Here is a 17,184-nt window from a genome sequence, read left to right on the forward strand (position 1 = left end):
AAGGACCTCATGTGGGCACACAGATGGCTGCTAGGTCTCCGTAACCGATCTGTAAGTTTTCTCAGTCTTGGAAGGACATGTTGAGAACGGCAAATTATAAAGATGGACCTTAAAACATTGCCAGGTCAATGCAGAGCCCCAGGAAGTGCAAATTTCTGAGAAATTGATTGGGAATTTCCAGTAGCAAAGAGACAAGTGAGAGCATTCTTTCTCAGATGCAGGCCCCGCCATACACGCAGGGGCCTCAGCTCTTCACAGGCCCTTTTATTGGGGCGGGGAAGTCTTTGGAAGCAGAGAAAGAGGGGAAGAGAACCTTGTGGTCGAGCCCCCTCCTCTCTGGAGGTTTTCCTCCTCCTCACTTCTGCTTCAGCTGTATGGAAGTGTAACCAGGAGGGTGTCCGGCTTTGGTGAGCTCCAGGCTCCCTACCCTGAGAGGGAGGGAGTTGGTGCTTGTGGGTTCTCTCTGTGGATCGTGGAGAAGCACTTCAGTCTGGGAAGAACAGGGTGTCCCAGGGCCCTGGTCTCGCACGGGGGCTCCAGCCCCTCCTGCTGACCAGCCCCAAGGAGCCTGCACAGGATGGGGCTTCGGTCCTGCGGCCGGGTTTGGACAGAGTGGGGAGGAACCAAGGCGGGCTGGGTCCCTGTTCACATTGCTCCAGCCCCGTGGCATGTGGGCACAGTGCCTGTCCTTAGAGGGGTTGGGGCTCTCAGCCCCAGGCCGGTTTCCCTTCTCCAGGCCTGCAGCAGGTGCACCCTGGACCTGGCACCACTGCTGCAGGTGGACGCCTGCGTCTAACCTCAGAGCAGGCTTCCTCTGCCCTCGATCCTGGACGCCCGAGTTTCCCTGGAGTCTGGGGCCCCTGGGGGCCATGGGAAGGGCTGGAGGGCTGTGGCTGTGCCTGGCCTGTATCCAGGCCGAGGGTCCCTTGCCGGAAGCTCTCGTTACCCGCTCTGCTCCCTTGTGTTCCAAAACCTGGATGGCAGGGGAGGCTCAGTGATTCCTGATGTGATGTGAGCTCAGATCAGAGCTTCTCTCTCTCACGGTTGTGTGGCTTCTTGGAATAAATCAGAGAATTCCTCCCTGAAGTGCTATTTGAAGTCCTTTGGGCTTCCAGTTTGTGTGGGTCCTGCTCAGCCAAGCCCTGTGGTAGCGCCAGGCCTGCTTGGTTTCAAGGTGTGTGTGTGTGTGTGTGTGTGTGTGTGTGTGTGTGTGTGTGTGTGTGTGTGTGTGTGTGTGTGTGTGTGTGTGTGTGTGTGTGTGTGTGTGTGTGTGTGTGTGTGTGCGCGCGCGCTCTGTGGCTCAGCGCATCCCCTGTGCTGCCTGCGAGCTCCCCCCCGTGCTGTGTTCCAGCCAGAGGAGCCAGACCTAGTGCTCACAGCAGGGACGGTGGAGGCAGGAGCCTGTGCCTGCGTTGCTGGTCACCTGGGGCCCTCCCCCTCTTGTTACACGGAGCATGGTAGCCCCGGCCACGGGCCTCACCTCCCACCTGGCTCCCGTGGGTGGTGGGGTTGCCTGGCATGGTCTCCACTTTCTCAGTCTGCTGAGGGCCTCACAGTGTCACCAGGGAGGAGAGGACCGCCGTCCCTCCCCCCGTCCCCTCAGGCTGCTCGAGGTTTCGTTTTCTTCCTAGTTGTGGCTGGCGGGGCCTTTTGGGGGTGCTAACACGAGCCGTGGGTGCTGGGGCCCCTTACGATACCGCATCTCCAGTAGCGCCCACTCTCCTGTGCACCCCATCGGCCCCCACACCCAGCAGGCTTGCGACAGCTGTGTTTTGTCTCTCCTCTCCTCTCTGTCACTGCTTTCATTAGGTCCTCTTTGGCCCGGCCAAAAGCTGCCAGTGACCTAGTACAGCTGGCCAGGGCTTGGGCCAGCCAGCCAGCCGCCAGGCCTGCTGTGGCAGCAACCGGATAGGTCTCCTCTCTAGGCAGTTGTTCCCAACCTCAGCTGGACGTTAGAAGCGTGAGGGGACTTTTTAGTAATTCTGATGCCCAAGCCCCACCCCAGAAAATTTAAATCTGAGTCTCTGGTAATGGAACCTCCATTTAAGGATCTTCCCAGGTGATTCCTTTATTCAGCAAAAGTTGAAAACCATTGCTTTAAGCTCTAATTGCTTTAAGCTCTAAGACCTTAAAGTTTAAGACCGCTCGCCTTCTTTCCAGCCTCTCCCGTGGGGTCTGGTCCCCGAGAGCCTCTTCTAGATGCTTCAGACCCCAGTACTGGGGGTGAGCAGAAGGGAGCTTCAGGTGGGGCTTGGTGAATGTTATGGCCCCAACAGCTGCGTGGCTTTTAGTCCATCTGTAGCAAACAGCAGCTTGTTTTCTCTGGATCTACCTGGCAGGCCTTTGGGCAGGAGAGCAGTCAAACCCCGTAGCACCGCAGCACTCCCTGCCTCCCTGGCTGAGGCAGACTTGCAGGGGCAGCAGCAGCTGAAGACCAGAGCTGGGATGTGGGAATCTCCATATAAGGCACCGTTGCTCCCCCGGCCTGCTGCCTTCGTGCCAGCCCTTGCCTCCTCTCCGGAGCAGCTCCCTCCCACCTGCCCTGGTCTCTGGCTAGGCTGGAAGGGCAGCTTCTGCCAGGAGGTGCCTTTCGCCCTCTGTGTCTCCTCCTTCCTTAGCGTGCCCTGGCAGAGGGGCTCAGGAGCCATGCTGGAGGCAGAAAGTGTGCGATAGTGTCTGCTCCCTCACTGGGCTCTTAGGTTCTTCTCCCTGCAGAGAGTCCAGGTGGTGCGTGAAAGGAAGCACGTGCCCTCGGACACCAGTGGAGTCTGCACAGCCGAAGGCAAGAGGAACATGCACGTGGTGCATGGTGCGTGGGCACCATGCGCTAGCTGGTGAAGTGGCCCCCGTGGAGCATTGATTTACAGTTCCGAGCCACTGTGCGTGTGCTGGGATGGGGTTGAGGGGTACGGGCAAGCGAAGGGAGAGGCTAGAGTGATCCGTGTGGTCTTGGGTTAAAGTTGGGGGCACCAGTATGTTTAGCTTAAGAAAGACATGTGAGGAGGGAGAGAGAGATAGATGGAGAGGGATAGATAGATAGGTGGGGGGAGGGGAGTGGATGTAGATATGTGACTGTACATAGGTTATATGTTGCATGTATTTCTTTGTTCTGTCAGCTGAGAAGGCCTAGAGGCAGCAACATCCCAATAGCCATGAGCATACCTAGCACCTAGGTATTGATTTCTAATTCTGTTCTCCGATGAAAGGAACCAGGGGTCCTTGGAGAAACGGCCAACTCTAGGACCAGGGCAGGTACACACAAGCTGAGCCTGGGGCACCTTGTCATGTCAGACAGTGGGACATGCACACGCTGGTGGGGCACGTCCAGGAGACACGGGGCCACGTGATCAAGGCCAGAACAGCTTGAGCAACAAAATAATAGTGTGGTATTGGATTATAATTTACACTATAAAATAGGTACCATGAGTCAGGAATGAGTGAACGAAGAAATAAGTGGGGGACAAGACACAAAATCTCCTGTGCAGAAGGATTCCAGGCAATCTGTGTGGCGACTCCGCCCTCAAAGAGGTGGCGCTCACCCCCCACTCCTTACGTGTGGGCCGCTCACAGCGACGTCCCTCCTGGGAGGACAGTGTGGACAGGGGGCAACAGTGACGAACGCAGCCTCGGCTGGGCGCTCAGGGTCAGCGTTGACAGTGGAAGGTCCTGCGCCCTGGACGTGACGTGAGGAGAAACCAGGGAAATGTGAGTAAAGGATGGACTCCAGTTAACCGTCCCAGATCAGTATTGGTTTCATGACTGTGATAAACATACCACACTGACGTGAGACATTACTAGGAAGGGGAACGGAGAGCTCTCTGCTGTCTTCACAACTTTCTGTAAGCCTAAATGTATCCTAAAATTAGAAGTTCATTTTAAAAATAAAAAGGAAGAAGCAGTACCAAAGAAACTGGGAGAAAGAGGAGGTTTCTCCAGGCCAGGCAGCTGGGAAGGGCCGAGAAATGTGGTGCCGCTGGAGCTGCCCTTGGAGGGCAGCTGGAGGAAGGGGGTACCCTGACCGCTGGCAGGGAAGCCCGGGCTGGTGTCCAGTGCAGGACGGGGGGCTCAAGTCATGGGAGCGAAGCCAGAAGGTGGGTGGGCTCAGGTCACAGTCGGAAAGTACCACGGGCTTCGCTCATCCCCTGCGGCCCTGGGCACCTGCTGCTGTGACCTGGCGTCGGGAGGCCAGTGACGGTGGTGAGTCTGAGGCTGCACTGGGAACGGCTGTTGAGGCGTAAACTAGCACCTTCTCAGGACTCCTTGTACTTTAGTTACTAGACTCTCCTTCAGACTCTTTGCCTGATTAAACCAGGGCAGCAGGACCGGAACGGGGCTTGAGGCTTATTCATCCATTGGCACCGGGAGGACTGGCGCCTTCCCACCTTTCCGCGCGTGGGCATGGTGGGTCCCCCTTGTCCTCTGTCCTCGCTCCCGCCTCACTCCCCACCGTGGCCCTTCACTGCCACCTCACACATTATTGACTCCATCCATCTGACTTGTTTGACTTTGAGACCGCACGGTCAGCTCGGTGAGGACAGAGATGGTGGTCAGTTCGTTTGTCGCTGCGTCCCCAGTGCCCACAGTGGAGCCCGGCACATAGTAGGTGCTTGGCGAGTTCCTCCTGAGTGGCAAATGCTGTTGGGAGCGGCGCTTTGCCTTTATCTGCAGTGGAGGTGGTGCCAGCCCCAGGTTTATGGGGACAAAATGTCCATTTATCAAGGGACCCTTAGCGTCTGCATGTCCTCAGCTCCAGCTGAGCTTCACACCTGCGGCTTCTGCCCCCTGAGCCTGGCTCTTCCCTGGGCCTTGCCAGACCAGCCTGGTCCTGGGCCACAAGAGGCCTTTTAGACTTGGCTCCTGCGTTCCCGGCCTCCTTCCCTCCTCCCCGTAGGCTCTGCTCATACCTTTACTGCAGTGCTGAACTCAGTGTGGTGGTGCTGTGTCCCCGGGGCCTGGCGTCCAGTGTGGATGCTTGTCGAGTGGATGCTTTCAGAGACGAGGCCCTGTCCTGTGTCCCCAGCCCCTCCACCTCAGCCCTCCTCCTCTAGGCTCAGCAGCCTGGGCGCCTTCAGTCTGCTCCTGTGGGACTCATCTCAGGAGCCTGTCTGCACCGCTTGCCACTCCTATGAACCAAGTTCTGTTTATTTCTGGTCTTTGTCGAGTCCTGACTTAAGCGCGTCCCATCCCTGAAACACCCTCTGCTGGAGCAAGGTGGCCTCCTCGGGCTGCGGCTGCGGAGCCTGGAGCGGCATTTCAGAGCAGCACATGGGGGCTGAGGGGTGAAGGGGGGACAGCTGCTGGCTGTGTGAGCTGCAGCGTCCTGTCCCGCCCCCATCCCGCACATTTCTTGTCAGGGGCGCCAACACTAGCCTTTCTACTCCCCCCTTGCCACGTCCTTCTTCCCCTGGCTCCAGGAAGCCACCTGGTGGCCCTGGGCTTCATGGTGCTGCCCAGCTGCTGTGCTCCCTTGGGCCGTGTGACCCCTCATGGGTCTGCTTCCTTGCCCACTGGATACCTGATGTCTCAGGCCTCCTGCTCTGATGGACGTAAGTCTATGCCAGAAGGAAACTGTCTCTGTTGAGAAGTGATAGGGCTGGGGACAGGGACACTGGCTCCATCTCCTTTGCATCTCAGAAGAAAGTTGAGTTCAAGTCCCTTTCTTGATGTCTGTCCTCCTCAGCCCCCCAGCTCTGCCCCTCGGGACTGCTTCTGCTCTGTCTTGCGCCCCTTTCCTGCCGCACTCCTGCCCCAGCAAGGCTCTGCTCTCAGCCCTGAGCTGCCTCTGAGAGGCCTTTCCAGCTCCAACAGTCAGATGGCCCTTGGGTTCTCTGTCCCTCCAGCTCCCCTGATCTTTAGGTACCATCGTATGGGGGACCTCTCCCAGAGTTGCTGCCAGGACTGTCTTGTGCCCCAGGGGTGGCCGTAGCAAAGGCTGTGGTTGGCAGCTTGCTTTCTTCATGAAGCCAGCTGCTGACCTCCGTCCTCTGCTGTCTCTGCCTTTCCTGCTCCTGCCTGTCTGAGTCCCGTCGCTTGTGTCATTAGCCTAAAAGGGTCCATTTTCTATGAAGGCAGGGGGATAGAATTGCCCGTGAAAAGTAGCTGGAATATAAGCCAAGTGCAGAAAAGAAAAGAAATTCAGTTCTTGAGTTCAGCATCTTGTCCGGGGTCAGAGCCACAGTCAAGCGGTCTCCCTCTCCTGGGCCCCCCTCCGCAGCAGACCACGTCCTCGGGCCCTGCAGGCTGTGGCCACCTCGGGCCCCTTTGTTCCAGTCCTACCAGCAGGCCTGCCCTCCGGCTTCCGTGGGCCAGACCCTGCTCGTCCCTGTCGGGTGACCTGAGCATTCGCTTTCTCCTCCACACGGCCTCTGCTGGGGCTCTGTGAGCGCGTCGCCTCCCCAGGCGCTCCCAGCCCCATACCTGCTGTCCTTGTATTCCTGTCACTTACCCCTACTTGAAATGGGATCGTTCTTTGTTCTTTTTATTTCCCTTCATCACCACGAGAGTAAAGTGAACTTTTGTAAAGGTGACATTCTGTCTGTCCTGTTCTTACCTTTGTCCCTGGCACAAAGCAGGGGCTCGGTAAACACCTGTTGTCTGAATCCAGACTTTTGCCTGTGCGTTCTAAGGTGACCCTGGGGTCTTTCAGGCAGGCCTCGAGGGCTTCTCCTCTCTCTCCCTCAGTAGACGTGATTATAACTGTCAAGTGGATCTGGTCAGAGCCCAGAACTTAAGCAGGTGTGAGTACAGCACCAGGTGTGAGTCAGGCAGGCAAGGACGTATTTCCTCCAGGAGTGTCCTCGGTCGGCTCCCAAAGACTGCCGCGAGTCTCCAGGAGCAGAGGTCGATACGAGGGACACTGTGCAGGCCCGCAGAAGAACGGGGGAAGGGGGCGTGGGTGCCGGGCGGGAACCCGGCAAGACAAAATGTAAAGGTCGGTTTTAGTGGTTCTGCTGATTTACTTCAAGGGCTGGAGCTAAGGAAGTGAGCCTCCTGGCCCTGGGGTGGACCCGGCCATTGTGCTCAGCTGCCCCAGTCCTGTTGAAGTCAGAAGGCTCACCTGTCCTGGTTGCTCTTTCGTACGTAATTTGTGCCTGAGGTCACCACACCTTCCAGGAAGATAGTTCTTACGTCATCCAGGTCTGGCTGAGGTGTGGGGCACTGACCCCTGTACGAGAGGGGAGCAGCAGGGTCCCAGGCCCCGTGCTGCCTGTGTGGGGTGCTTCTCCCGCCCCGGGACGAGGATGGGGAATGGGGAAAGGTAGGGGGCTGGGGGTGAGAGGGTTGAGGTCCGTGCCCGTTGTTCTGTTCTGTGCATGTTGGGGAGGGCCTCACAGGAGGCCACTGTGCGTTGGGCGACTTGGCCGGGCTCCATCCATAGAACGACCACTTCCACTCAGGGAGCCTGTTGGCCTAAATGCAGTGTTTCTTTTTGCCTGTTTCCCTGCGTCGGTTACTGCCGTGCGTGTTTTCACTCCCAAGGTGGGAATCCAAGTTGGCCTGGGCACTTGGTTCTTGGGGTATGTATGTGTGTGTATGCGTGTGTGTTCAGATACAGATAACATAAAACTTACCATCTTGAGCATTTTCAAGTGTGCAGCTCAGTGGCATTAAATACATCACATTGCTGTGTAACTATCGCCATCATCCATCTTTGGAATTTTTCATCTTCCCAGGTTGAAACTCCGTACCAATTAAACGCTAATATTTGTCCTTTTGTGTCTCGTGTATTTCACTTAACATAATGTTTCCAAGGTTCATCCATTTTGTAGCACGTGTCAGAATTTCAGTCCTTCTTTTAAAATATATTTATTTATTTTTGGCTGCGTTGGGTCTTTGTTGCTGCACGTGGGCTTTCTCTAGTTGCGGCGAGCGGGGGCTACTCTTCGTTGTGGTGTGCGGTCTTCTCATTGCGGTGGCTTCTCTTTGTTGGGGAGCACAGGCTCTAGGTGCACGGGCTTCAGTAGTTGCGGCACGCAGGCTCAGTAGGTGTGGTTCTTGGGCTCTAGAGCGCAGGCTCAGTAGTTGTGGTGCACAGGCTTAGTTGCTTCACGGCATGTGGGATCCTCCTGGACCAGGGCTCGAACCCCTGTCCCCTGCATTGGCAGGCAGAGTCTTAACCACTGCGCCACCAGGGATGTCCCATTTATTCCTTTTTATAATGAATAATATTCCATTGTTTGGATAAACTCCTGCTTTCAGTTCTTCTGGGTATATACCTAGAAGTGGAATTACTAGATGATAAGATGAGTCTATGTTTGATTTTCTGAGGCACTGCCAGACTGTTTTCCACAGTGGCAGCACCATTTTCTCTTCCACCAGCAACGCACCATGGGTTCCAGTTTTTCCACATCCTCGTCAACACTCATTACTTTCAGCTTTTTTAAAAAAATTATAACCATCCTAATAGGTGCAAAGTGGTATCTCATTGTGGTTTTTTTTGTTTGTTTGTTTGTTTTTTGCGGTACGCGGGCCTCTCACTGTTGTGGCCTCTCCCGTTGCGGAGCACAGGCTCCGGACGCACAGGCTCATGGGCCCAGCTGCTCCGCGGCATGTGAGATCTTCCCAGACCAGGGCACGAACCCGTGTCCCCTGCATCGGCAGGCGGACTCTCAACCACTGCGCCACCAGGGAAGCCCTCATTGTGGTTTTAATTTGCGTTTTCCAAATAACTAATGATGTTGCACATCTTTTCATGTGCTTGTTGACCATTTGTATATCTTCTTTGGAGAAATGTCCATTCAGGTCTTTAGCTCATTTATTTTTAAGAAAATTTATTTTATTTATTTATTTTATTTTTGGCTGCGTTGGGTCTCTGTTGCTGCACGCGGGCTTTCTCTAGTTGGAGCGAGTGGGGGCTACTCTTCGTTGCATTGCGTGGGCTTCCCATTGCAGTGGCTTCTCTTGTTGCAGAGCACGGGCTCTAGGTGCGTGGACTTCAGTAGTTGCAGCACGCAGGCTCAGTAGTTGTGGCTCACGGGCTTAGTTGCTCCGCGGCATGTGGGATCATCCCGGACCAGGGCTCAAACCCGTGTCCCCCCTGCATTGGCAGGCAAATTCTTAACCACTGCACTGCCAGGGAAGTCCCTTTAGCTCATTTATTAATTGTCTGTGTTTTTGCTGTTGAGTTGTAAGGGTTCTTTATGTATTCTGGATATTAATCCTTTATCAGATATGTGATTTGCAAATGTTTTCTTCCATTCTGTGGGTTGCCTTTTTACTCTCTTCATTGTGTTCTTAGACGCACAGAAGTTTCTAATTTTGATGGAGTCCAGCTTATTTTTTTTGTTGCCTGTGCTTTTGGTGTCACGTCCAAGAAGTCATTGTCAAATCCACTGTTATAAAGCTGTTGCCCTTGGTCTTCTTTTAAGAGGTTTATAGTTTCTGCTTTTACATTTGGGTGTTTGATCCAGTGTGAGTCAGCTGTCATGTGTGGTATAGCAGGCACCTGGTTCTTGTGCAGTGCTGTTGCCGTGCTGGCTGCGTGGGGAGAGCTGTCCTTCCCTGCGCTCCCAGCCCCATCTGAGGAGTAGGTGGGCCTTGGCCAGGAGCCTGAGGGCTGCCCAGCCAGCAGGCCAGTCCTGCCCCGCAGGTGTGGGAAGGAACTTCCTGGCGTCAGCAGCAAGTGGAAAGGGTCCTTGTGTTTTTTTCTTCCTTAAGAAATGTTTCGCTGACCCTACCAATGCCCCGTGAAGGCAAGGAGTTTGCTGGTCGACAAAGCCCAGAACGGGTCATCACCGCCATCTCCCCCAGACCACGGCACTTGTGCGACGTTGGGCTCCTCGGCCCTCTCCTCTTCCAACAGCTGCCAGGCTGCCGCCCCAGCGGGCCTGTCCTGCGTCCTGTGGGCCCCTCTGTGCTGAGTCCATGGAGGCCCACGCTGCTCCTGGATGGGCCCCGGGCCGGATCTTGGAAGGGGGCCTCCTGGGGACAGGAGCAGCTGCTCATGTGTCGTCTCCAGCAGACGCGTGTCATCAGAGCCGGGAGACTGAAGTGGGCCCTCAGGCTGCTCCACTGAGCTGCCCCGCTCTTCCTGCGGTTGAGGCCATGCAGAGGTAGCTGAGGAGCCGAGCACCTGGGCTTCAGTCCACCTGCCGCCCTGGGCCTCTGTCACCTTCCAGGCCTGGGCTGGAGGCCATGGGCGAGGAGTGCTCCTCCCGCAGGACCCTGACTGGGGCCAGGACTAGCTGGCCGCAAGCCCTCCTTGTTATTTTCCACGTTTGCGCAGTGTTTTGTTTTTAGGTATACAAGTCATTGTCTTTTAGTGTATTCGCAGGGCTGTGTATGACCATCACCACAGTCTAATCTGAGAACTGTTTTCACCGCCCCCTCCAAAGAAGCTCTGCACTCCTCAGCTGTCACGTTCAGTCCTCCCCAGCCTTGTCATCCTTCTGTCTCTCTGCGTGCTCTGGACATGTGCTGTAGATGAGATCATTGCGGTGTCACCACCCCATCTCTTGCCTTTCTACTCTGTCGTCTGCAACTTGCTACAGTTCTGGACCCAGGGTTGGTGGCCACAGAGCAGGGCCCTGGGCTCCTGGAGGCGGGGTTCCCTTTCTGGGCCCTGCATCTCCCTCCAGCTAACTCCTCTCCCTCAGGCTCCTCAACTGTGGAGGACTTGTCACTGTGGCCTTTGCACTTGTGTCCCCTGCTGTCTGCTTAACAAACATGAGATTTGGTAAGATTGGGTATTCCTATTTTATAAATAAAGTGTAACTTCTTTACAAATAAGGCATAAATATTTATGCAATATAAACTTAGACGGGTTGGTTTGTTTCGTCTGTCATTAGAAAATGTGTACTGAAGCTCATTTTGGGCAGTGCCAGCGTAGGTATGTGGAGGAGAATCCAGTTAGTTTTATCCAGGCCCGTGCGTGGACCAGGGACTACACACAGGGCCCTCCCCTCCAGAGGGGACAGGGCGACCATCCTGGCGGTGAGGGAGGTAAGGCAGGTGCTTCCGGCAGGGAATGGCCGTGCAAGAGGTGACCTGTTCAGCGAGTGGCCGCAGTTGCCTAGACCTGCGGGCAGGGACAGGAGGGAAGGCCGGAGTGGTCAAGGACCTCAGACTCAGGGCGGAGGGCTTGGGCCCAAGGCTGTAGGAGCAGCTGAGGTGAGGAGGTCTGGCGAGGCCTGGACTCTTCCCGGGGAGCTGGCCGAGGAGCCGAAGTCACAGAGCCGCCACTGAACAGACCCCAGGCTCGGGGCTCCCCCCTTCCTGACTTGATTAGAGGGGGATGCAGCCCTCACAGCTGGACCCCCTGCTCCAGGGAGCCCACGGGGAGGAGGGCGGGGATGCTGCACTGGGGAGGGGGTCGGTGCTGGGCAGAGGGCAGAGCCCTGCCTCCCTGCACCTTCCCCCAGCTCCCCCTGCAGAGTGTGGCTGGGGAACCAGAGCTAGATCTTCCCCAGGGCCTTAAGATGGGGGCTGACGAGGCACGGAGGACAGGCGTGAGCTGCTCGCCGCCCTTGGGTAAACCCCTTGGTGTGGCCCGTCATTTTTAAGAGCCATATGTTGGTCACGTTAGGGCCAGCAGGCAGGAGGCCAGGCTTTCCCTCCCGTCTCAGGGACAGGATGAGGCCTGGAGGTCCCTCCCGCCCAGCAGGTTAGCTCTCTCCCTTCACCCTGGGGCCCCCTCTGTGCCCCAGGGTAGGAGGCACACGTGGCCAACACTTGCATCCCTTCTTCCCATGGCAGCACTCAGGGAAAATGCAGTGACTTAACGTCTCCTCTCCGGGTCATAAGTTGACTCCATGTTTAACTTTTTGAGGAACTTCCACACTTATTTTCCACAGCAGCTACTCCATTTTACATTTGGAGTGGGCATACTGTTACTCCCACTTTATACCTGTGGAAACTGAGGCTCACAATGTACAAGTTGCCCAAGGTCACAGAGGTGGTGGTGGCACAGTTAGGATTCTGGTCCAAGGCTGGGGCTCCTCTTGGCCAGTGGGTTCTGGAAACCTAAGGCCCAGAGTTTAGCTTAGCCCCTCCAATCTCTGCAGGGAGGAGGGGGCTGGGAGCGAGGTCGGTGTTTGGCATCGGCACTCCCTCCTGTCCTGGGGTGATGGGCGGTCAGGTGGCAGGTCCCCTGTGCCATAGCCCCTAGCCTGGCTGGCCAAGCATCCTCCAGGGCAGTGAGTTGGAGCAGGCAGGTTCACATTGGAGATCTAAGGGGCAGGGAGGGTGCAGAGTCAGGGCTCCCTGGGAGGAGGTCAGGTGACAGCAAGGACACAGACCCGACACCTGGGGACTGGCAGTGAGACTGTGGGCACAGCTTGGCCTGGGCTGCTCTGCAGGATGGCTGTGAGCCCCACTGTGGACCACGACGTGGAACATGGGGGAAGCTCACAGCACGACTGGGCACAGCTGGCTGCTGGCAACAAGAGGAACGGGAGGAAGGAAGTTCTGCTGGGCGGGCACCTCCTGTAGCCTCTTGTCCACCCCCACTGCTCCGGGGCCCTGGCCGAGATTGGCAGAGGCCTCTCTGAGCTGTTGGGTCCGGGCAGGGGCTTGGCTCACTCCGGGTCCTGGTGGGATCGTGATCTCATGGGTGCGCCTCAAGACCCCTTTTCCAAGAGTCTTTACAGTTTCCTTGGGGAACCTGGGCTTTGGGGATATCCATCTGGAGAGTGCTGGCTGCTGGGCTGGACTGTGGCCTGGGTGGCACTTGGGGCGGTCACCAGCGCTGCCTCTTGAGAGAAGGACTCATGGTGCGCTAGACTTGGGGCTCTGTGGACAGCTTGGTGGGAGTGGGAAGAGCCAGGAGACGGCCTCTGTGAGCCTGACCAGCACCTGCTTCTCCAGCGACATGGGGCTCTGGGGGCGCCTGCAACTGGGTGAGGTGCTCCCCAGGGCCACCTTGCTTCTGTAGAGGACTCAGGTCCCACCTCCTCAATCCCAAAGAAAGGATGTGGGCTCTGCTTGGACCGGGCGTGAGTGGCCTAAGCAAGCTAGGACCTCAGACAGTGGACGGGGTTGGGCTCCCTTGAAAGGTACCTTCCGACCTTGAGAGTGCTTCTTTGCCCCTTGCTTCTGTGGGTCTCCATTTTCCCATCTGACTAGGGGAGTGAGGGGTAAAATGGAGGATTCCCATCCCATCTGAGTCTCGCCTTTGAGCTGCCTCCCCTCTGGGTCTGTAAGCACAGCTGCCTGGTGGGACGGTCCTGCTGAAAGGTCTCAAGGGCTCTTCTCTGTGTTTCTGTCCAACTTTCCTCTTCTTTCTCTCAGGCTCTTAGAAGCTCACTCCTTCCCAAACTTCCAGGATCCAGCAAGAAATGGACAAGGCCTGTTTTCCCTGAATGGCACCTGCTTGGGCCAAGGGTGGGGGTGGAGGGTCCCGGTCCCCAGGGGGTGAGGCTGCTGTTCAGGAGTTTCCTGAGTGGGCCTCTTGTGAGCCAGCGAGCAGATGACAGGCAGGAAAGCTGGGTTCTCGGTAGAGCGTGGTCACATCCCCAGACAAAGGCCCTTGTCTTGTGCTCTCCTGCTTGGCCACCTCATTCTTAGAGGATCTTCAGCCCTGTCGCAGCTCTGCCATCTTAGCTGGTGCAGTGTAGAAGCCAGAGGAGGATCAGAGGCCCCCAGATGGCTGGAGGGCCGTCCAGTGACATTGCCGGGTGAGGACTGAACCCATAACTTGGCAACACAGCTGCATTGGTTGGCCTTCCGACAGCCATCCCTTTTTTGGAAAGTGAAATGAGCAAAACTAGGTGATGTCCAGCCTTGGAGAAGGCCTGGATTCCTAACCTCTTGAATTGCAGGGTGAGGGCCGGGAGGTCACTGGACTGGGCTGGTTTCTCTTCTGACAGTGCCAGGGGTGAGGGCTGCATTACAGCCTAGATACTCGCCCTGGCTCTCCTAGCACCAGGGCCGCCTAGCCAGGAAACGGGTTGTTATATGGAGCATGCTCTCTTCTCTCCCCAATGCTGACAATGCAGGTGGGTGTGCTCTGCTCCTGGACAGAGGTGGGGAGGGTCCGACCTCCGCCTGGGACTCCCTGGAGACCCTTGGTTGAGTCTGCCCGAGCTCTGAGTGCGAGAGATGCAGTTGAAGGCAGAGCAGTGAAGGGGCAGGTGCGGGTGGTGGGAGCGGTCAGTGAGCGCGCAGCGGTGTGCGGGTGCTGCTTCTTCCCCTGGGTGGCGCTGTTGAGACCCCGAAGGAGCCGTCACGGGCAGGTCCCTGTGAACCTGGACCAGTTTGCCAGTTCTCCCTTCTGTTGATGACCGCTGTTTACTCTCTGCTCCCTCTCCTGCTTGTGTAACAGGATTAGATAATGCCCGCCTTGTGGTAAGCCACATTTAAGGAAGCAGGAAAGAGGTTGTAACTGGAAGATCCTGACACAGAGGTGGTAAAGAAACTTCCATGTCCTTCAGCCCTAGCTTGTTATGTCTTTGCCTTTCATTGGCCTTTCTGAAAGCTTTTCCGGAAGGAGGTAGAGCCTTCGTGTCAGGGAGAGGTTGCCAGAAGTCTCATGGTGCAGTTGGTGAGTGAGTCCCGTGACCACACGGAGCTGCAGGGCCGGCAGGGAAACCTCACCTGGGAACCTACTCACTGTGCAGAAGGGGCCAGTGAGCAGCTTGGTACCCCGAGCCCTGGAGCAGTGGTCTCTAAAGAGGAACGTGTGCCTCCAGGGGGCCCGCTACATGGTCTAGTGAGAAGAAAACTCTAGAACTTTTGATGATGTCTTTTATGGTTCCCATTGAACTTACCTGTGTGTATTGTGTGTGTAACAGACGGTAACCCTTCAGGGCCGTGCGCCTGTGCCGGCAGCATGGTGAATGAAGGAGGAAGAGCCCCTCTGCTCCTGTCCGGCTCTCTCAGGGAAGGAGTGCACCAGGCGCGCCTGTGCTTTCAGCTCGTGCCTTACTCCTCGTGGCATCAGGGTCCTCCCTGAGGACCTGCCTCATAGAGGCCGTATGCCTTGTCAGGGCCAGTGGGGATTGAGTGTTCCCGCCTGCGGGAGTCTGGCTCCAGAGAGGGCAGAGGTCGCCACCCAGAGACGGTTTTGAAGGGCACTGGCACGATGCCGGGGAAGGCCCAGTGTTAGACCCTCTGAAGGGAGCAGGGGCTGGGGCCGGGGCAGGAAGGGGGGGAAGACACACTCATCCGGGGCGGGGAACCCAGGCCACCTCCCTTGTCCGCTGCTCCCGAGGGACCCCCTCTGCTTGGTTGAGGACAACCCACCCAAGCTCCCTTTCCCAGCTCAAGGGCCGTCCAGGAGTCCCCAGGAGAGATGCTACCAGGTCACTTCACTCAACAAGGGCACTAGGCTTGGCGTGGGTGTGGCCCCTTCTCACGTCCCCACCTGGGGGGCAGTTCGGAGACGGGACACACGTTGAACACACAGCAAGGGTGCATGCTATTTCCCCGTTGTGGGCTCACGGCCGGCCCTCCTGCCCTGCCACCTCCATTCTGAGCTGGGCCCAAGGAGGACAGGCTGATCCCAGAGGCCCCCCACAGAAAGGCTTCTGGGAGCCAGGGAGCTTAGTCCTTCCCCTGCGGTGGCCCAGCAAGCCCGCGGCCACGTCGGGGCCAGAACTCGGGGAACCCAGTGCCCCTTGGGTCTGGCTCCTGGGGTCGGGCCCCAGTGGATAAGAAGGGAGGTGGTCGTGGGTCAGAAGAGCTCGGGGCCCCCCTCCTCTGCTGGCAGGTGGGAGGGAGGGAGCACGGACGAGGCAGCCCCTAGCCCAGCAGCCATCATTGCCTTTTCTCCCTGCTGCTCCTCCAGGACCTGGGAAGTGCCGGGCTCTTGGGGAGGGCTCCGTGGGGCAGCTGGGGGAGCTGGCAGCTGCCCTGGAGATGGAGGTGGGAGTCGGAGCTGGGGCTCGCCTCCCTGTGAGAGCCCTCAGCGGGGTCTTTGCACCTGGTGTGGTGGCAGCCATGGCCACCTGCCTCCCCGCCCCCCATAGGCCTCCTCATGTCTGGGGGAGGCCCTCACCCTTCCCCTCAGTAGGAACTTCTTAAAACCATCTTTTCTTATTTCTGGATTTCTCTCCCTGATATCAGTGTCTAATAGCCTAGCTGATAGAAAAGAGGGGGGACGTTGTTATTTGTTCTGGCCCTGGCCAGGCAGCCTGGCGGTGCTCCTCATGGGCAGCCCTGGAGGTGGCCTGCCTGCCCCACAGCCCGCCTTCAAGATGTGCTTCTGTCTGGCCCCCTCTTGCCTCTAAAAGTAACCTTGCTATTTTGAAACCACCTCCTCCGGAGCTTTTCTCCCTGCTTTCCTGGATCAGTCACCCTCTGAGACCAGGCTCCTGGCTGCCTCTGTCGTCCCAGCTGTCTTAAAGGAGCGTCTCCTGCCTGTCCCCACCCCCCAGCCCCCCGCCCTCCTCCAGGACTAGCTGGGATGTTGTTCTGCAGTGGGAAGGAATGTCCAGCTGGATATCCTCTGAGAAGAGCAGGCCTGTCGCCGCTCCTCCCTGGAGATGGGTCAGTGGGAAGGCAGGCTGCGAGGGCCGGGCCGAGGCAGCGCCCACCCTGTCCTCTGCTGTAGTCAGCTGTCTGCACAGCTCTGAGAGGCCCAGGCGACTGAGGAGAAGCACAGCGGGCCAGAAAGGGCCGTGGGATGCAGGGACATTCCCTGCTGCCTTCCTCTGCCCCCAGAGTGACCGACTCCCTGCCCCATCTTCTTCCTCTCGCAGCCCACAACCCTCCCTCAGGGCACCATCAACATGAACCAGTGCACAGACGTGGTGGATGGGGAGGGCCGCACGGGCCAGAAGTTCTCCCTGTGCATTCTGACCCCTGAGAAGGAGCACTTCATCCGGGCAGAGACCAAGGAGATCATCAGCGGGTGAGTTCGCTCTGCACGTCTTGGGAAGAGGGGCCCCCGCCTGCCAGCAGCTCCTTGGACCAGGACTCTTAGGCACGACGGCTGGCGTTGCCCTCACTTTCTGCCCCTTGTGTCTCCTCTTCTGAGTCCCTCTCTTCACCCACACTGGCCTCACCCTCCACCCACCTTTGCTTCATCCCCATGTCCACACACTCGCCAGGCTGCCCCTGCATGTCCCGCTCCCCCAGCGGCCTCCCTCTGCTGGCGCTGGCGCATCTTCCCAGCCTCTCTCTGGGCTCCGCGCTCCATTCTCACTGCGCTCCAACCATCTATCACTCGTCCACGAGGGACTCAGTTTCCAGAGCTCATCCGACCTCGCCTCCCTCCTGCCTGAAAGCCCCTGGGGCCCTTCTCAG

At 57.5% G+C, this 17,184-nt stretch overlaps 1 protein-coding gene across 8 annotated transcripts in view; it reads left to right on the forward strand.

The window, feature by feature from the left end:
• Positions 1 to 17,184, forward strand: part of MPRIP (myosin phosphatase Rho interacting protein) — a 129,148-nt gene that overhangs the window by 63,078 nt on the left and 48,886 nt on the right. For all 8 annotated transcript variants that reach the window (XR_003791900.1, XM_029211431.1, XM_029211430.1 and 5 more), the window contains one exon: positions 16,638 to 16,789. Coding sequence is in view for 7 of the 8 variants with exons in the window: in XM_029211431.1 (XP_029067264.1) it covers positions 16,638 to 16,789 (152 nt within the window). In the remaining variant the exon portion in view is untranslated. The remainder of the gene's footprint in view (positions 1 to 16,637; positions 16,790 to 17,184) is intronic.

Source organism: Monodon monoceros, unplaced genomic scaffold (genome assembly GCF_005190385.1).
Source record: "Monodon monoceros isolate NGI ecotype Baffin Bay Population unplaced genomic scaffold, NGI_Narwhal_1 Super_Scaffold_9, whole genome shotgun sequence".
Lineage (NCBI taxonomy): Eukaryota > Metazoa > Chordata > Mammalia > Artiodactyla > Monodontidae > Monodon > Monodon monoceros.